We start from the raw sequence: 21,494 nt of genomic DNA on the forward strand, positions 1-21,494 counted from the left end.
CCGTCGCCGCCCGTCTATGTCCTTGTCGTCAGGCCAGCAGACTCAGGGACCCTGGTACAAGGGAGCAAAGCGCTGCCTGGACTCTGCCTCGTCCTCTGTTAGTCTCTAAAAGTGTCTTCTGCAGGGCTACCACGGACTTCCACCCCAAAGCTTTTTAAGAGCACTTTACTAGGCAAGTACATTTAACACTTAAATGGAAGCCTGAAGGAACGGCGCATGGCATTCAGTCATTTCGTCCCGTTTCTCCAAGCCTTCTTCATCCTCGTGTACGGATTTGGGCTTCTACTCTCAAGGCACAGGCTCGGTTTCATCATTAAAATGGATTTTTTTAATGACATGCTTTAAAGTCATGGAACTGCTTACTGTAATAAACTGAATCATCTAATCTGAACCCTTTAAAACTCCGAACTTGCTGCCCTCTACGACAAAGTAGAACGGGCCGTCGGGTTCTGAGGCTGCAGATCTTCCCGGGAGCACAGAGCCTCACCTTCCTCTCACGGAGTGGTGGTGAGTTCGAACTGCTACCCCAGGGCTAGCCGCCCGACTGGTGCTCCGCCCACCTAGGCTCCCTCTGAACCCCTGAGGTGGTCTGAACCCAGCAGGTTTAGTCAGCCTTGCCGGATGGGCCGGAGAGAGCAGTATATTTTTCTTTGATTTTTTTTTTTTATTAGAAGTTCATTTTATGGAGGGCTCTTACAACTCTTAAAACAATCTGTGTATCGGTTGTATCAAGCATATTTGTACCTATGTTGCCATCATTCTTTTCTAGACATTTACTTTCTATTGAGCCCTTGGTATCAGCTCCCCCCCCCCCATAGTATATTTTCTCTAAGCACAGCAGGCTATTATCTAAATTGCATTCTTTATTTAAAATGCCATATCCTGTAATGCCTGGTTCCTGTGCTTCTGTGGCAAGTGCGGGGAGCAGGGGGAACCCGGTTCAAACCCCGACACGCGCACTGAGTAGTAGGTAGTTCCCTGGCTTTAGGACAGCATTGTGCTCAGCTCCCAGAGGAATTCCTTGGAAAACGCTGGACAAAGGAGTGTTCCCAAACACTTCAGTGTCTGTCTGAACCTCGGTTTCCTTATCTATAAAACAGGTCTGCCAGTGGGGTTGTTTATAGATTACCAATAGTTTTTGTAGGATCTCTTTACTTATAATAGGCACTCAATTGGTGCTGGGCATCATAATGATAAATCTTGTACTAGAATGACATTTTATTCATTATCAAGCCAGTCCTATAAATCAGACGAGTGATCTAGGTTTCTGGGGTAGAGAGAGGGCCCGGTTGATTCAGCTGCTGTTCCCAGCAATGCTTCTTCCTCTCTTGCTGTCAGGATTTATTAAGGCAGGTTGTGTATTTGACTTCGAGGCAGGGTGGAGACTTAAAGAGTAAAGACCCAGTTATTGCCCATAAGGAACATATAAACCAATTGCAGAGACTTTCTGGTCAGAATGAGGACGTGAGAGGAATGCAAGCAGAAAACAGGAAATTGGATGCTTGTGAGAAAATCTGCCGTGTAGTCGGGAGTTTGGAATTAGAGAGAGTTCTGATTGGCACGTAGACCACAGGGCGAATCCTGGGGTTGTGATTAGGTGGTTAGGGACCCTGTGATGTGTGTGTGTCCCAGGTGCAGTCAGATGCTAGGGGCCAGTGAGTGGCCCAGAGGAGCTCCTCAGTGGGAGGAGCCAAAGGGGAGGTGAAGCCAGTAAAGTGAAGCCGAGTTTGAAGATCACCTTGGTGATTGCATTAGCTTTTCATCCTGCTTTTTCTCAGAGACCTAGCCAGCTGGTCCCTTGTTTGAATGCAGAAGCATCCCAGAGAAGGCCAGCAGACTTAGTACAGACTGGCAAGATTTTTTACTTGGAGTGGGACCCTACAGTGGTCTACTTTACCATTTCTTTTTCTATCCAAAGACAAGTTCCATTTGACTCGGTTAACTCTAGCTGTAGTGGGTCACAGGCAAGGGCAGCCGCCGGGTCACGCTGAGGGAGACCCGTGTTCATCTGAAGGAAGTGCAGCGTGTGTAGTCGACTTTCTCTCCCCGGAGAAGACCTGAAACTTCTGGAGTATCCCTTCCCCTCCCCCTGTTTTTATTCGCACCCTTCCGTTTGGGTGGATTCTAAGCCAGGGGATGGGCTGGTTATGGAGTCAAGATTTAAGTATTTCTCTTTCTAAATGTGTGAGGAGCAAGGAATCAACACGGTACCACCATGGACCACGCTGCCCAAGATGGCACTATGAAAACTCCACTGCCCGGCCGTGTCCACCTCCAAGACCCTGCAGCCTGGCAGAGCGCTGGGCCAGAGAGGTTCTGAGCCCACATCTTTGTGAACGCCAGTTGCCTCCTCTTTCTCTCATGGAGCTGCCGTTGGGTTTGAACCACCAATACTTTGATTAGCAGCTTACTGCTCAACCGCTGTGCCATGAGAGTTTCTTTCAGACCGTATGTAGTATAACATGGTGCTTCACGGGATAAGGGTCCAGAGATAGAATTACGTCCTCTTCCTTCCTGTTTTACCTTGTTGCTATTAATAAGAGTGCTATATATTTCTTCCTAGTGAAAAAATGTCAGTAGAACATCCTTTGGGTGTTTTCCACATCCATTTTTTTCACCCATAATTATTAGGATAGCTACATTACTCTGTCCGTTGGTACATATAGCAAAGTTGTTGGGATTAAATTCAAGATTACTGCGTTGTTTCCTCACTGGAATTATGGTTCCCTACTTTATGTATTCTTATATAGTGTACAAATTTCATTTCCTTTTTTAAATAATCATTTTTAGGAGTTTTTAAAATTGATCCCAAGATGTAATTCTCTACCAAAAAAGGGAATGGCAAGTTATTTTAATGCCTTTTATTGTTTTTGTTTCTAGCTTATTCTACTAAGCTCAACAAATTTCCCGTATTTAATATTAATGATGACTTGAATGATCTGTGTACCAGTGCAGTGAGCCCAAATACTACCAAAGCCACGCGGTACGCCCTGAATGTGTGGCGCTATTGGTGCATGACCAACGGGCTCAAAGACCACATGGACATCACCAAGGTAAGGCGATCCCGAGTTCACTCCTTCTTTCAGCAGCTCCCCAAGGGCCTTCTCAGCGGCCGGGCACCGTGCGGAGTCTGGTGCGAAGCAGAGCAGCTGCTCCCTCTGCCTGGAGGAACTTTGAGGAGACATAAAACAGGAAGGGAATTCGTCAGTGTAGAAGGCAGAATTTAATCAATGTTCTATAAAGTTACAGATGAGAAATGTCTGAAAATTCCAGATGGATACATTAAGTTTAGCTTGGTGAGACTAGAGAGATTTTAAAGCATGTTTTAGGGGCAAGGTGGGATTGTAGTAGAGGGCGGGGACAGGAGTCTTCCTTGCTGAATGATGTGAGCAAGGGTAAGATGTTGAGGGCATGGCCTCAGCTAGTTACAGCCGGGCCTTTATACACAGGAAGAGTGGATGACGAACCACATTTTGTCAACCCTTAAGGGCTAAGCTAAAGTCTTGTGATAACTGGGGAACCACTGACATTTTTAAGCATTACAGGAGATCAAGCAAGTATCTCAGGGAAATTAATCCGCAGGGAGCACTAAGCACTGGTAGCGTAGTGGTTAAGTGTTGGGCTGCAATACTAACGGTCAGCCATTTGAAACCACTAGCCCCTCTGAGAGAGAAAGACGAGGCTTCCTATTCCTGGAAACCCATGGGGCCGTTCTACCCTGTCCCACAGACTTGCTCTGGGTCACCATCCACTTGAGAGGAGTGAGTTGAATTGACTGGGCATAAGAGGAGTCCTGGTGATACAATGGTTAAAGTCTCCACTGTTAACTAAACAGCCAGGGATGTGAACCTACCAGCTCCTCCCTGGGGCCCGGAAAATGTAGTCATGTGCTTCCATAAAGAGTCACGGTCTTCCAAACCCTCTGAGGCAGTTCTGCCGTCGCCTGTAGCGTTGCGGTGAGTCAAATGGGCCCAGTGGTGGCTGTGGTTTGGTTTTGATGCGGTTACTGACCAGAGTTGTGAGGAGCCCTGGTGGCATAGGGGTGGCACCTCGGACTGTTCACTGCAAGGGTAACAGTCTCGGAAGCCCGCGGGGGCAGTTCTGCTTGTCCTGTGGGGCTGCTATGAATCAGAATCGACTCAGTGGCAGTGAGTTTGGGCTTTTGGTCCTCGGTTTTCCTGTTTGTAAAATGAGCTCTTCAGATCCCTTCAAAGAAAAAAAATACCCTTTCAAATTAGAAACGTTTGAGGTTTGCAACTGGAAAAGCTTTTTTGATCTGTGGAGACAGAACAGAAAGATGGATTTAAATTCAGACAATCAGACAGAGTGCTGGCCTAGTGGGCGTGTCTAAGCATTTGGGAACATGGGACTTATAGCATGGAGAAAAAGTTAAAGCTGGAGGTATATATTTAAAATTGGTATGAGTAGAGGTTATAGGCGAATCCCTCAGGATGGGATTGTGGGTAGTGTGTTTAGGGGATCAAGAAAAAAATCAAGTAGGAAAGCCAAGTTGGGACAGAACATTGAGAGGAATGTGCTTGGAAGAAAAGTGGGAAACATCGTGGGCCCAAAAATGCCCTGTTGGGAAGAGAGCTGTAAGAAGTGAGCGTACACAGAGAGCAGAGTTCTCCTGTTGAAGCTGTTATTGAGGAAGGAGAGAGAGAAAGGCAGATGGATGGCATGAACAGCCTAGTGAGGATGAGACTCGGAAAAGGACCTTCAGAAGTCCCAGGACAGTCGCATCCCTTGGTTCCTGGCAGATTCCTGCTAATAATTCCTAAAGGGAAACACCCAAATTTAGGGCCCGGGTTCTTCTGGCAGAGCAAAGTCAGTTAGATATGTACTCATTGGGGGGGGGGGGGGCGGTCCTGTAAGGAAGTGACCACCATGAATAAGGATGAGCAGAGTGACAGATTGAAATGCCCAGGCCTTCAGATGGCAGACCATAGACAGCCTGTATGAAATGTGTATTGGAAAAAACCATTCTAAAAGTGAGTGATCAACAAAATACTACTCAAAATGATCCAGCAGGTCTGAAAATATACTACTAATGGCCATAAAAGGATAAAAGGGTCCAGAATTCCCCCTACTTTAACAACTAAAAACCGAGACACAAAATATGACATAGACCTTTCAAGCAGAACAGGCAGCCCAGGTCTGTGGTCTCTAAGAGAAGACAGATGAGAGGGGTACTACCATCTTTCAGGCTTTCTCCCGAGACGATTCACACGTGAGCAGTGGAAGGTAGTCCCAGCAGCGCCCAGCAGTCTCGCTGAGCTAAGGGAGACAGAGCTCAGCTTCTGAGATGCCGAGAATGCTAGAGAGAAGTTCCAAAATCCATTAAAGAAATATGACAGTATCTGGAATTCAGGGATGTACAATTTGCAGTTTCTAGCCTCCAAATATGACCAGGCATAGTAAAAACAGAAACGCAGGACCCATGTCCCAGAGAAAAGCATTTTGTCTTTCGCTTCAGGCCAACCTGTGGACCAGATCTTCCTGTGGCCGGAAACTGTCCACAGGCCAAACACAGTAAGCGATGACTTGCACAACAGTGTCTGCCTGACAGAGGACCTTGGTCTCTGAGAGCCACCGTCAAGACGCGAGCCCTCTGCCTGTCGAGCTGATAGACTGTGGTACAGGGAGCAGGAGCCCAAACAGAGCCCAGCAGACTCGTTTAGTTGAGGAGATGGATCAGAGGCCAAAGACCAAAATGGCTGGAATTTTCAACCACAGAGTACTTATAAGTATGGAGTGGAAAGAGTGAGAACACTAGAGATCTGAAGATAATCCTTTCCAAAGATTCAGCTGATAAAAGCACTTGGGACAAGGGCCGGAGCACCTGAAACATGAGGCCTTGCCACAAGTGGAGGGAATAGTTAGCGCTAGACTGACCAACTGCTATTGTAATTCTACCCAACACATCGTCAAAGCCAACCCCCAAATGATCGAACTACTTATTACCAAGTAACTTAGCTGCATCCTAGGACAAAATTTAGGAATATGTGCAGAAATACAAAAATATCTAAAACCTAACAAATAAAATTTATCATGTCTGGCATTTAAACAAAAATTACTAGACATGCAAAGAAGTGGGTTATAAGTTATATGAGCCCCCAATAAAATGGCTTCTTTTAAAAGAGAGAGTGGGTTATATCCCTTAACAAGTGAGTCAATTATAGCCAATGTAGGATGCACACAGAATTCAAATGACCCAACAAGGACATTTTAAAACTTCTTATAACTGCATTTAATACGTTTTAAAAGTTAAGTCCAGGTGTAGATGCTAATAAAAAGAAAACGAAACGTAGCAACAACAAAGAACACCCAAAGAAATATAAAATGGTACAGCTGTCATGGAAAAGTTGGGGCTTCCTCAAGAAGTTAGACATAAAATCACCATCTGATGCAAAGTCCCCTTCCTGGGTGTACACTCAAAGAACTGAAATCCGGGACTCAGAGGGTTGAACATCACTGTTCATTGCAGCATTATTCGCAACAGTTAAAGGGAGTAAAAAACAACAGTTGACCATTGACAGATAAAAAAGCAAAATGTATATCTATTCAATGGAATCTTAGTCATAAAAGGAATGGAATTCTGATACATGCTATAACATGGCTGAACCTGGAAAGCACTAAAAACGGCCCAAATGATGCTAAATCAGGCAGAAAAAAATTATGTTTCCAGTTACATGAAATATCTAAACTAAATATAGAGAGGGGAGACAGGAAGGAGATTTGAGGTTACTGGGGGATCACAAGAGAGGTAATGAGGGATTGTTGCTTAAAGGGTACAGATCCTGTTTGGAATGATGAGCACTTCTTATAAATAGTGTGAAAGTTGCACGACAATGTAATGTAACTAATGCTGCTGAATTGTACACTCATAAATTGTTAAAATGCCTATTTTTTTATGTTATATGTGTTCTGCCACAGTAAAAATTAACCAAAAACAACAACAAAAGACCCACATTAAATTTTCTGGAAATAGAATCATAATATATAAGATGAAAAATCCACTGAATAAGCACATTAGAAAAGAAAATAAGAGACATGAAGATAGAACAATAATAACTATTTAAAATGAAACCTGGAGAGAAATCACAGTTAAAATAATAATAATATCCCAGAGTTGTGGGATGCTTTTAATCTACATGTAATTGAAATCTCTGAAGAAGGAAAGAGAAAGAAGAGGGCAAATAAGAATATTGGAAGTAGACCAGTTAAAATTTTACCAAAGCCCATATAAAAAATGAATAAATTTGTACCAAGGCTCATTATAATGAAATTGCCCCAAATTTGGATATAAAGGGGAAATCTAAAAGCCACTGGGGGTGGTGGTGAAGGGAACATGGTATTTTCAGAACAAAGTACACCCAAAAATCCAGAGAAAATCTCTCTTGAAAGTGAAGTAAGGTCTGTTCAGACATTAAAAAGCAGAAAGCATTCACCACCAGCATACGGTTACAGTGCCCGATGTGGAAGGGAGCCTTTCCTGCAGAGGGAAATGATACCGCATGTAATACGCAAAGGCGCGACGACCACTAGACATTGTTTTGTCTGTTTCGGGGGGTGGGGTTGGGGGGGGTGTTAACTTTTTTATTGAGAACTGAGTGAAGGTCACAGCAGGTTTCCAACAGTTCACACACGGTTAGTTTTAGTCACTGACTGCAGTCCCCACACTGTTCCCTCACGTATCCCAATCCTCTGTTTTCTGTTTCCGTTTCTCTGTCTTCCCTGACTCATTTCAACTTTGGCCTTGGGTAAATGCTGCCATTTTGGTCTCAAATATTTGATGAGTCTGAGGTGTGCGCGCCTCCCTAGGGTCATAGTTCCCCTTATAGACTAGTCTGTGGTTGGGTGAAAAGTGAGTCATGGGAGTGAGTTGATGTCTAGACACGAAGGGGTGATTAAGGGCCATAGGCGTGGGGGGTCCATCAGCCTCTACCTGCTGAGTAAGCCTGGCCCTTGTTATGATTTTGAGTTTTGTGCCCTGCCCTTCTCCCACTCCAGGGTCCTCTAAGGCGATCCCTTTCAGAGCAGTCCTCCTCACAGTTTTCCTCATGCTTCTTTCCCCGAGACAGGAAGAGACCCTCGGTCAGCCACGCACGAGCTGTTAAGGGCCCAGTTGCTACTCATCGCAGTAGGCTGTAGAGAGTTGTCTGTGTGGCCGCGTTGTCCCAGTTGACTTCCGTGTTCTCTGGGCCTGTGGTCTTGGGCCCCTGGGCCCCGTGACACATTTCCTAAAGGTATTTGGTTATGTCTCAAAAGTTTTCATAACTTTGCCCCTGTGATGCCCTACCACATTCATGCTTGTATTTGCAGCAAAAGTAAACACACATATCTATGTCAAACCTCTGTGTATTTGTGGATAGACTCCCTCTCCCTCCCACTTCATTCAGCCTGCGTGCCTGTCTGGGCAGCCGCGTGGAGGTCGCTGGGATTGCAGGGTTGATGGCTGTGCTCTTGCACTCCTCTCTGGGCCTTCTCCGTCTCCATCACCTTTGCTGGCCTTTTCGGCTAAACAGATGTGCTGTACTATCACTTGAAGGTTGCTTGTGATAAGTTACATATACAGACTATAAACGGTAAACAACCACCAAGAAAACCAAAAACATTTAGCTAATGCACCAAAAAAGCAGATAAAATGAACTTATAAAAAGGATACGACTGATGCTGACAGGTCAGGAAACCGGGATAAAGGGAATAAAACAATCAGACATCGCATCAGGAAGCCAGAAGACACGAGGTAACATTTGTAGAGCTGAAAGAGGGCAGGGAGTGGCGGACTTGACAATCTAGAATTTAATGCTCAACTGAAGTAAGAAAAAACAAATCTTTTGTAGACAGAAATGAAGAAAATTGAGTACCCGAAGAACTACACAATACAAGTCAAAGGATCCTCTTTAGACAGGCAAAATAATACCAGACGAAACGCGAGTCTCACAAAAGGGACGAGAATAATGGAAATGGCAATTATGTGCATAAATAGAAAATATTTCCCCTTATTTTTAATTTATTTTAAAGATAACCAGTTATAGAAAAAAACCAAGGTGTATTGGGTTCATAGTATGCATCAAGGTAAAACGTATGGCAAGGGCAGTACAGGGAACAGGAGGAAGGATGACAGATTGATCCTTATGTGTGAGAGTATAATATTTGAGGGTAGACTGAAAAGTTAGAGATGTACTTTGTAAACCTTAACAGATCATTAAAAATACAGAACTGACAAACAAACCCTCTAGTGGTGATAAATGAAATTGTAAATAATACTCAAGCCAAAAGAAGGCAGGAAGAGGGAATGAGAAAAAGGGAACAAAGGGCCAAAGGGACACAAACAGCAAGATGGTAGATCCCAATCCACCCGTCTTGATAATTTCATTAAATGGAGGAGGGCACAACAATCCAAATGAAAGAGCTCGTCAGGCTGAACTATATGTTCTCTACAAGAATCTCAAAAAGTTGAAAGTTAGAGGATGAGACAAAAGACACACTCTACAAACACTGATCGTGAGCCTAGAGTGGCAATTAATGATAGGCAAAGCAAACTTATACAAAGGACTTGTACCAAGCACAGGAAGGAAATTTTTAGTCAATAAAGGGCCAATTCTTCAAGAAGGAATGTTGTTGGTGCGAGGTGCCATCAATTCAGCTGTAACTCATAGAGACTCTAAGTGCAACACGGGGAAGTCTGCCCAGCCTTGCCAGACTCACGTTTGTTACATTTGAGCCCGGTGCTGCAACCATGTGTCAACCCATCTCATTGAAGTCTTCCTTTTTCTCCCATTGGCCCACTACTTTACCAAGCAGATGTGCTTCTCTGAGGACTGGTCCCTCCTGATAGCATGGGACAGTACACAAGGCAAAGTCCCATCATTCGTGGTTCTGAGCAGTGTTCTGGCTGTACCCGATCGGAGACAGATGTGTTTGTGCTTCTGGCATTCAGTCCATTGGGTATTTATTATCTTACTAGTACGATAGGAGCCCTGACGGTGTAGGGGTTACACATGGACAGCACTTGGAAACCCCCAGCAGCTCCCCAGAGAAGGTCTGAGCTTTCTACTCCCATAAACAGTTACAGTCTCGGAAACCCACAGGGGGTCACTGTGGTCAGCCTTGGCACAATGGCAGTGAGAGAGAGTACCAATATCATAATTGAAAGGCATCGCTTCTCTATCGTCCTTATTCATTGTCTAGCTCTTACATGCATATGAGGCCATTGAAAATACCATGGCTCATTACAAAATTAGACTTACCTCTCTAGGTCTAGGGAGTAAAAAAAGGAAAATCCCATGGCTTGGTTCAGGCACACCGTAGTCCTCCAAGTGACCTCTCTGCTTTTTAGTACTTTAAACTGGTCTTCTCCAGAGATTGTCCAGTGCAGTACAGTATTTGACCTCTTGACTGCAGTTTCCATGAGTATTGATCATAAATTCATGTAAACGATCCACAATCCTTTACAATTCCAGTGTTTTTTCCACTTATCACCATATTGCTTATTGGTCCATTTATGAGGATTTGGGGATGGTGACATTGATGTATAATCTCAACTGAAGATGATGTCTGATTTTCATCAAGAAGGACTGCAGGTCCCCTTCATTTCCAGCCAGTAAGGTTGGGTCGTTTTCTTATCACAGCTAATTACCAAGGCTTCCTGCAAGCCTGGGCCACGTTCTTCTTCGTATGGGCCAGCTTCTCAGATTATTTGCTCAGCATACAGATTGAATACGAGGGGGTACCCACCCCCCAAAAAAAGAATCCCCTCTCCCCCAAGCTATTTACATTTTTGTAAACCAAACAACCTTATTATCTTCAAAGTACTCTCCATTATACTTAATACATTTTGTTAAACCTGTGATTCCATTCTTGGAAACGTTTTTCAAACTCATCTGTTTGGATGGCTGATACCACCTCCCTCATTTTTTTCTTCTATATTGTCAATTCGCTGTCCTTTCATGTACCTCTTTATTCGTGGAAACAAAAAGAAGTCCCACAGAGCAGAGTCAGGTGAGTAAGGTGCATGGGCAAGAGAGGCATGCTGATTTTTGCCCAAAACTGGTGCTCTGAAATGGCTGCATGAGCAGGTGCATTGTCTTGGTGGCAAAACCAGTCTCCCATCTGCCACAAATCAGGCCTTTTGTGTCACACACTTTTAAGCAATCTTTTCAGAAACTCTGAATAGAAAGCTTGATTAACAGTCTGACCTGGTGGAATGTACCCCAAATGCACCAAGAGTCAACATTTTCATCCATTCAGGAAGTTGACAGATGTCCAGAACAAGGTTTATCAACAATCAACATTTGACCCACCCTTTTTTTTGGAATTGGTTTTATTGAGCTATAATTAACACATTGTACAATTCAATAATAGTTCAGTTACATTAAGAAGGGTTGTGCCATCATCACCACAATCACTTTGGAACACTTTTTTTCCTCGTACCCACTGGTGTTGACTCCCATTCCCGTTACCCAGCCCTTCTATGCCCTTCGCCGTTTTTGAAACAAGAAAACCCCTCGCACACTTGAGTTTTTCCCACAGTGCTGTCCTTGTAAGCTGTGTTCAAGAGCTCAACAGCTTCAGCATGTTTCCCAAGTGGGAAGCAAAATTTCATAGCTGCACACTGTTCTCAATTTGGCCATAAAAAAACCCGATGTTTGAGCCAAACTGCTTTTACAAAAAAAATTTATTGTGACCAGAGAGAACCTTCCCAGGCAACACCACTATGTGCACTAACTCAAAACCATGTGTTCGATGCTCCCCTGGTGGGAAAAAGGCATAGTATGAAAGCTTCACTCAGAGGAGTATTTTCCCATTTTGGGGGGTGGGAGGGTACCCCTTGTAAATATGGTGAAAGATCCTGGTTTTAAACTAGGCACCATCCTATTTTTCTGTTCCAAAAATGGCCTTTTGTTCTACGTACAGGTTCCATATAAACAAAATTATGTTCTTGAATTCCTTTTCTTTGCAATGTTATCCGTAATGTGATGCGATTCACGCAAATGCCTTTGCATAGTCAATAAAGCACAGATAAACATCGTATTGGTATTCTTTGCTTTCAACCCAGAACCATCTGGCATCCCCATTTCAGGAGGTAGCATATGATCAAAAACTACTGGTTCTAAAAGAAGCAGTCCAAGCTCCACTGAAGGTATTGGCAAAAAACAAAAAATGCCTCCAGGAATTGACAAGACTACCAATGGAGACGTTTCAGTATATGGATTCAGCAATGGAAGTACTTATCTATGCCAATTAATTTGGATGACAGCTACCTGGTCAAACAACTAGAAGAGACCCATATTTATACCCATTTCAAAGAAAGGTGATCTAATAGAATGTAAAAGTTATCCATCATTGTCACTAGTATCACACACAAGTCACATTTGGTGAAAAAGTAATTTAAAAACATTTGCAGCAGTCTGTTGACAGTGAGTCACCAGAATTTCAAACTGACTCGGAAGAAGATGTGGAAGCAGAGTTATCATTGATGTCAGGTGGCCCTCTATGCTGGGGTCCCCTAACATTTTTTGTCTCATCCAACTACTCTCTTGAAATGCAGGCTCCAAGTTCACACCTGTTCACTATTAGATAGTAGCTATTTCAAGCTCCAAGTGAACGGGACTTCTCATCTGTGCAGCTTCTCTGCTTGGTGACCATTCCATGCTTTGAGTTGTTCATAAATAAAACCTGGGAGTTAGTCAAAAGAGAAATGCAAAATGCAAGTTACAGTGATATGCTACTAGACATCCACTAGAATGACTAAAAATTTAAAAACTGATAATAGCAAATTTTGGTAAGGATATAACATAGGTTCCCAAACTTACTTGCCTATTTGCCCCCTTTTTAGAAAAAAAGAAAAATTACTTGGTGTCCCTCTCCCCCAGCAATTAAAAATGTTTGTTTTATAGACTACAATCCAGAAGAAGGGTCCAGTGCCTCCCAGGGTAGCTGTATAAGCAGATACCTACCACTTTGGGAAACAGTAATCTAGAGCAAGCAGAATGCTTATGCCTTGCTAGTAAAAATACCAGTGGTCCAACCGAAGCTAATCCAATAGGAACAGAACCAATAAAAGACACGGACAAGAACTTAAAGTGAAATCTATGAAAAAAAACAGCCCCAAATCATTAGAAATCAGGAAACGGCAAATTAAAAGTATAATGAGATATTATGTAATATCAGCTATCAGAAAATAAATATCACATTTGGTGAGAAGATAGAGAAGAATATTAATCACTCCTGTTCAGACTACATTACTGCAACTATTTGTAATACAATTTGTAACTACCTTTAAAAGTTGAACCTGAACACAGGAACCAGCGATTCCACCTCTAGGAATAGGCCCCAGAGGAAAATCGTTCCCATGAGCACCAGAAGGTATGTAAAGAGCATTCGCTATAATAGCAGTAATCAAACGCAAACACAATAAAGCTGGAAATAAAAATATATAATATATATTTGGATATAAAATCCAAATGTCCATGATCAAGGATAAGGATAGCAACTGTAGTTGAACAATGGAATATTATCAAACAGTAATTAGTTTGATAAAAAGTACGATAGACACTCAGAACCACAGGCTAAATCATGGAAACATACTGTTTGCTGGAACAATGCAGTTTACATCCCGTACAGTAGATAAGGGTAAGTAACAAGCTTTGCTACCAGGGTTCCAAACACTGGTTTATTCCGCACACAACGAGCAAGCGATGGCTCCAGGGACGTTCTTTCAGTAGGACACCGACCCTAGTCTCACTAGAGTGCCCTCAAAACAGAGTCCAATCAAGACAGTGGTGGCCTCATCAGAAGATCCCAAACAACCAACCATTTTGATGGGAACGAGCAGAGTTGGAGTGGAGACTCAAAACCCATCTGTAGACAACTGGACATCCCCTCACCGAAGGGTCACAAAGAAGGGATGAGCCAGCCAGGGTGCAGTATAGCACTGACAAAACATAACAACATTACTGTAGTTCTTTAATGCTTCCCACCACCCCCCCACTATCATGACCCCAGTTCTATCTTACAAATCTGGCTTGAACAGAGCATGTGCACTGGTACAGACAGGCGCTGTCGACACACAGAATCCAGGACAGATAAGAACCTCAGGACCAGTAATGAGAGTAGAGATACCATGAGAGTAGGGGGAAGGTGGGTGGAGAAGGAGGAAGAAGAAGGAGCCAATGGCAATGATCAACATACAACACCCCACCCCCCTCAGGGGGACAGACAGCAGAAACGTGGGTGAAGGGAGACAGCAGACAGTGTAAAATATGAAAATTAAAATAAAATTTTAATTATCAAGGGTTCACGAGGGGGGAGGGGGAGGGGGGGGAGGGATAAAAAACAAAGGAGCTGATACCAAGGGCTCACGTAGAAAGAATATGTTTTGGAAACGATGGCAACGTATGTACAAATGTGCTTGATACAATGGATGTATGGATGGTGATCAGAGCTGTAAGAGCCCCCAGTAAAATGATTTATTAAAATTTTAAAAATTAAAAGCCTCTTAGGTGATCTGCTGGGCCACTTGAATTCAAAGCAGAGAGGTCGGCTAGAAGGCTCTCATGACAGTGTTTGGGGACTCCAAAGGGGTGATCTTGGTAGATTTTCTGGAAAGAGGATGATTATGGAGGCTTATTAGGATAAAGTTTTAAGAACATGGAAAACCCCATTGGGAGGCAAAGGCCAGGAGAGCTGTGCTGTAGGATTTCTTCCCATCATGACTGCCCTTTTCCCCCTATGCGATTGTTCTTAAGCACACTTCGCTCACCCATTCCTACAACCCCAGTCTTACCCCTTCAAGCATCTTTGTGTTCCCCAGACTCAAAGGACGTTGAAAAGAAATAGAGTGTGAGTCCCTCCAGGGTGCCTCGTGTCAATGTGGTGTAAATCAAAGAGCAGAGGATTTTGGGGGGGAGGGTTAGCGCGACGGGAACCCCACCTCCAGGAGTGTGTCGACGTACACAGAGGCTGTGTCAAGAAGCAACAGCTTCATGTATTTTCGCCTTTTTGTTCAGTAGAGGCTTCTGAGATCTCCGAGCAACGCTCTTTTACGTACCTCATGTATGTTAGCATCATCGATGAAGTCTGAATATGGACTGTGGTTTAGGTAATGGCATTGTATGGGTGTGAAATTTACTCGTTCGCATCACTCTGGGAGTTATGTTAGCAAATGCTCTTTCTCAGAGGAAATAGATGCTGAGATGTTTACAGGTGAAGGGATGCGTCTGCAACTTACTCTGAAAGTCAGAAAAACTGGAAACATACATAGGAGACGGAACAAACACATAGATGACAGAGGCCAAAGGGAACTGTTGACAAATCTTGGCTAAGCCATGGGTAGGACATGGGAACCCAGCAGCCACTGTGTGGAGGAAGCTGAGACCGGCGCCTCCCGTGAAGGGAGACAGCCTCAGAGCTGCTCTGCTTGTCTTGGGGGGCTGCTGCTGCGTTGTTAGGACGGCAGCCGTTTCTTTTGGTTGTTTCTCAGAAGTGATGTAATCTTCATTTCATGTATATAATCTGTTAATGATGAAGTGTTTTACCTATTTGGGGAGTGTTTAATTTGTGTAGTCTGATTTGTTAGTTGTGGAAAACTCCCCCCCCCCCATCCATTTCTTATTTCTGCTTTAGGCATTGTGTCAAGTTACTGCCTTTTAATTTTATAGTAAGGCTTGAGACAGGTGAGTTCTCAGAATGCATGTTGATAATCTCACCCTTTAGGCTAACAGGAGGGTCATAAAGGAAAGAGCTTTAACGCTGCTCTTCCTACCTACCTCCCCGGCACTTTTTTCTATGAAAAATAAATTCCAGTCAATCTTCGTTTTTTTGCAGATTCCATATTTGTGAATTTCCCTACTTGCTAAAATGTATTTATAATCCCCAAATTAGATTCGCTGGATTGAGCAAGCAGTTAGCACACTTAGTTGCCCTCTGAAATGTTGGCGATTCCAGCCCCTCCCAGGTGCTTCTGTAGAAAGGCCGCCTATCTGTGCCTGTCAATGGCTGCGACTCTCGTGCTTTGTCTCCTCTTTGTTCTTGTGTGTCTGTGTGCTTCCTGCTGCTTTAGTTTGTACAGCTCAGTAGAATCATGTATGTAGCTATTACTGCCTTTATTTATTTTTCTCTAATATTTGACTGCAATTATTGTTCTTGCCTGACGAAAAATAATTAATTCAACAGTGGCGAATATACTTGAACTTAACTGAACCCAAACCAAAAGATCTAATCCATTGAGTTTTTACCTTTAGAAGAAGAATGTTTAACTTTCTCGCATTGTTCGTTTTATGGTCACGAAGGGAAGTTGGCTGAATATAACCAAGACCTTTGATTTGATTTCATTTCCAAGACAGATAAGAGCTTAGAAAAAGTAAGTTTTAGGACCCTTAAAGAAAATAATAGTAATCTCAGCCCATAACTAAGTGATAAAATGTGATTGTCTTATATAGGGACACTGCTTTTTGAAAGACTTAAAATAATGTGAAATATAGTCTTCTGTTCCTGAAGTTAACTAATATGATATCAATAATTTGCTACTAAATTCAGTGCCTTTCACATCAGGCACTTTAATGTGTATTGGTTGGTTAAAGGGGTAGGAAAGTAAGTGATTTTATCTTGTTCTTGCTCTTTTGCAAGGAAAAAAAGGCCTTTTTAAAAGGAAACCATTTATATTATAAGACTATTTTGGAAATTCATTCCTTTAGAAAGAAAGAAATCTTGAAATTAAAATCTTGGCTTAGGATAGACACAGGCTCTTTATCGTATTGCAACTTCCTTCTAAGAAATTGTCTCAGAGTAAAGCACACAAAGAATACTCCTCGAGCTCTACGGTTTCAAATGATCCCAGGGCAACTTTGTAGAACTCAACGTCAGGCAACACGTGGCAGCGCATCATATCCGGCATACGTGCACCTGTGATGTCACTGTGGGGAAAGAAAGAAAAGATGGATAGCATTTACAGTCATTTCCTCAGTGAGCAGGTGAGGGCAGCAGAGTGGAATGATGAGACTTCAGTAGTAGACAGTGGCTTCAGAAATTCCGTGGAAAAACGGAATAGAAAGATAATGGAATTTTCCCACCAACTTTCAGAAGCCCCCCTATATAGGAGACAATATTAATAATGGTCTAGTTCTTATTATAGACTTGTAGGTGTTGATTTGGTTCCATGTTTCATAACAGACCTAAGTTTCATTTATTTTAACTATATCACACCTAATGAATTAAAAGTAAAGTGTAATTTTAAAGCAGGTTGTTTAGTAACGCCGAGCCCAGTGGATATTCTGTGAGCAGGGACTCTTACGCCGCCCCACGCTCGCTTCACTTGCACGGCTACAGGAAAGCCCACGGCTCATGGGGTCCATTCAAGGGCACTATTGATAGTCCAGGGACCAGTCTGAAGAGGCATCCCACGCAGTGGCAAGTAGGATTTTCTCACTGTTGGGAGCTTGTAAGCCTGAACCTGCTCATAACTCACTAGTGTCCTTGAGTACGTGTTGCACATCAGTTTCATAGCAGTAGTATTAAAAACAGCCATGATCGAGGCTCCACTGTGTTGTAGGCCCTATGTGTGGTAAACACCGTTGATTCTTTCTCCCTTGATCCTCACAGAAATCCTGCTATGCAAGGCTCAAGCAAGTGCAGCCTTCTTAGAACAAAGGGGGATTTCTATTGCCCTTGCCTTTAATGGTATAGTGGTTATACCATTAACTGCAATCCGGAAAGTCTGCAGTTCAAAACCACCAGCTGCCCCATGGGGTGGGGTGGGGGATGGGACTTTCTGATCCCACAGGAAGTGACCGTCTTGGAAACTTGAGAGGGCCGTTCTGCCCTGCCCTACAGGGTTGCTATGAGTCACCATGGACAGTGGGGTTAGTTTGTTTTGCCTTTAATATTCCATTCTCCTTGTGATTTCTCTAAAGCTTCTTGTTTCTCTGCCTTTTGTTTTGTTTTGTTTTGTTTTGCTTAAGCTCGTCAAAACATTTATTTACCTTTTCCATCCACCCGTCACCATGATGCCACTCCCACTGACCCTAACGTTCTCTAGGCCAGGCCAGACTGGACATCATGATGAAGATAGTTGTCTACTGGGAACCTGAGCATTTCCTTCCAGGAATCAGTCAGAGACGCCTTATTTTTTTGTACCGTTCACAACTCAGATACTGTCAACTCCCAGATGATAAACAGTGCTTAGCTGTCCAATGAAGTGCGCCTCACCCCCACGGTCAGAACTAGGATTTCCTTCATCGGCACCTGTGGTGTCGAGAGGAATAATGGGTAAGACCCAGTCCAAACCAAATGCACTGCCCTCGAGTCTGTTCTACCCCACATTGACCCTAAGTAGTGTTTCCAAGATGGTAAATCTTTCCAGGAGCCTCATCTACCTCTTGCAGAATGGCTGATGGGTTTGAACTGCCAGCGTTGTGGTGAACAGCCCAGTGCCTAAGCCACAATGCCACCATAGAATTCCAGTCCTCTATATCCAATCCCACGGGACTGCTAGCGCTAAATACTTTTAATTACTTAGGCTAAGAAAGAAGCTAACATTTCAGAGAATTGGCCAATATTAAGAAGAAGGATTATAGTATAGTGCCTTTTTAATTTTTAAATAGTGCTTATTTTTTTAATCGCACTCTGTGTCAATGCAGAATGTTTTCTGCGTAGGTGTGACTGAAAAAATAGTTAGAGCTGGCGGACAAGGCAGTTTACAACCACTGACCCTCGTGTGGCTGCTGCTCTGCCTCAAACTAGGGGAACCTTAGTGAGATAATGGATTGCTCACTAGGCTGCTCACCGCAAGGCCAGCAGTTCAAAACCACCAGCTGAGCCATGGGAAGAAGATGAGGTTTTCTTGCTTGTTTAAAGATTTACAGGCTTGGAAACCCAGCCTTGGCAGTTCCCCTCTGTGCCACCGGGTTGCTGTGAGTTGGAATCCATTCAATGCCAGCGAGTTTGTTGCCTCAAACTTCGGTGCTTGTATGAGGGAAAAAGCAAAGGCCCAAAGCAGGTTTCAGAATGTTGTCTGAGGAAGCAGAAGGCACAGCACCCACGTCGCTGTCTGCCCAGGAGGGGTCCACAGGTCCCCCCCAAATTACCGCGTGAAGGGTGACCTCCTCACTTCCCCAAAGTTGCTGACTCGGTGACTTCCCCACTGCAAACTGGAGCATTTCAAAGTTCAATCCAGAGCCTTCTCAGCAAAGTAAACTCGGTGTAACAGTGAAGTCACGTTTGTTAGCCACAGTAGTTAAGGGTTCATTTTGGTTTATCTGAAGGTCATAGGCATTTTTTCCTTCTACCATCACCACTCCCCTTCCCCTTCTCCACCCCTCATTCACACGTCTCCATACCCACCCACCCCCAGACAAGACGACCACAAATAATAGTTTAAGAACTTCCCCAAAAAGGGAACTTTTGGTTTTGTCTTGCAACATTCTCTTTCAAGTGTCAGGATTCCTATGTAGTTCTAGAAATGTGAAGTTTGCCAAATGAGTCCATTTTTTTCTTTTGTACCAAGAATCACCTACCCAATAACCAAGTTTTGCTTATTTTTATATGAGAGGCCATGTCTGTAATGCATGACTGATTGTGGACACTGCATCAATCCCAATTCATCAATGAAGGGGAAGAAACATATGTCTATGTTTTTAACAGATAGCGTACTTTAGTGATCTAGCGGAATAATCACTAAGTAGAACACAGCCGAAAAACACGTTCAAGAAGGCAGCCAAGGTGGCCAGACTAACTAAACATGCCTTCTAAGCAAACAATGTAAATGTTTGTAACCCGCTGTTTTCCCTGGGGCTGTTTTGATCTGATATCACTTTGAACCTTGTGGTGTTCTGTGGTCCTCCCGACTTCAGTGACGTTCAGTTAATGTAACCCACACTCATCAGTTCCCTTAATATCAAGAGTATATGCTTGAGTATAAGCCAACCCGAATATCAGTCGATGCACTGAATTTTACTACAAAAACTGCATGAAAAATGTGTTGAACACTGCTATTGACAAGAGCCCCCAACACATGGAATCCAGGATAGATAAACCCCTCAGGGCCAACAATGAGAGTAGAGATACCAGGAGGATCAGGCGATGGGGGGGCTGGGAATCAATCACAATGATCTACCTATAACCCCCTCCCAGGGGGACAAATAACAGAAAAGTGGGTGAGGGACGACAGAGGATGATATAAGATATGAAAATAATTATAACTTATCAAGGGTTTGTGGGGGAGGGAAGGGGATGAAATGGGGAGCTGATATCAGGGGCTCAAGTGGGAAGAGACTGCTTTGAAAATGATGATGGCGGCATATGTGCAAATGTGCTTGACACGCTGGAGGAATGTATGGATTGTGTTAAGGGATATAAGAGGCCTCAATAAAAGTAATAAAAATTTTAAAATGTGCTGAAGAACTCAGCTTAGCCTCGCGCCTAGACGGTATACTAACCCCACGCCTCCTAAGGGCCCCTGGGGGTGCAGTGGTTGGTGCCCCAGGAGAGCGAGGAGGCCTCTGCTTCCGTGGACATCTGTGGCGCGGGCGAGCCTAGGAGCGACCTCGGTTCCACCTGAGCCAGACCCGACTTCACCGCAGTGGGCTTGGCTCTTCGGTTTTCCAGGTATCTGTACAGATAACGCTGTGTCGTTCTTACTTCAGGAAGTTCAGTCTACTCAGAGAGAAAGACTTGGAAGCAAAACACCCTACAACCTTGTGGCTTCTAGTTCGGTGGCTGGAAAATACAGAGAAGAGAGCGACCGTGCAGGAGAGTGTGTGGAGAAGTAGGGTTTGCATCGCTTGACTGTTGCTGTGTGGTAACCCCCCTGCAGTCAGTGGTTTACCAGCACCAGTCTTGTTAGTGGCTCATGCGGTGGTTGGGGAGAGAACTATGTATAGCAAAACATTTGCCCTTTTTCACATGTACAATTTAGTGGCAATTGCATTTCCAATTTTTGCCCATTGCCCTTCAGTAGAAGCTCAGTCCCCATAAATGAGGAGTGGGTGTGTTCCTTGAAGTGAACTGTTGGGGCGCCTGGTCACTGAGTTTAAAAACTGCTTTCCATCATGGCCATGTCCTTTCTCAGTCCCACCCGCATGGAGGAGGATTCCCGTTTCTCTCCCTCCTCGCCCAAGGTGGCTTTCTGATCAGTTACCCTAGTCAAGCGTTACTGGGATTGTGACATGCCGCTCCCTAATGACAACAGGAGAGCCCAGGTGAGGCAGTGGTTGAATGCTGCTGCTGACCGAGAGGCTGGCAGTTCAAACCCACCAGCCACTGTGCAGAAGAAAGGTGTAGCAGCCTGTGAGCCCAATGACTGCGGTTTGGGGACCTCCCGTGCAGTCCCACCCTGCTAGACAAGGGCACTCAGTTGGAGAGCGTTCACCGGCAGGGGCAGGGAACAGGGAAATCACTGTATCGGGGTTTGTACAACTCTTATCACCATCCATCCATCCATCCATCCATCCATCCATCCATCCATCCATCCATCCATCCATCCATCCACC

General features: G+C 44.0%; 1 protein-coding gene across 2 annotated transcripts in view; it reads left to right on the forward strand.

The window, feature by feature from the left end:
• KIAA1958 (KIAA1958 ortholog) overlaps window positions 1–21,494 on the forward strand; it is a 130,386-nt gene that overhangs the window by 99,742 nt on the left and 9,150 nt on the right. For both annotated transcript variants that reach the window (XM_004710944.2, XM_004710945.2), the window contains one exon: window positions 2,881–3,053. In XM_004710944.2, the coding sequence (XP_004711001.1) occupies window positions 2,881–3,053 (173 nt within the window). The remainder of the gene's footprint in view (window positions 1–2,880; window positions 3,054–21,494) is intronic.

The sequence above is a fragment of the Echinops telfairi genome, unplaced genomic scaffold (genome assembly GCF_000313985.2).
Source record: "Echinops telfairi isolate 266 unplaced genomic scaffold, ASM31398v2 ScPeMD7_7410;HRSCAF=8448, whole genome shotgun sequence".
Lineage (NCBI taxonomy): Eukaryota > Metazoa > Chordata > Mammalia > Afrosoricida > Tenrecidae > Echinops > Echinops telfairi.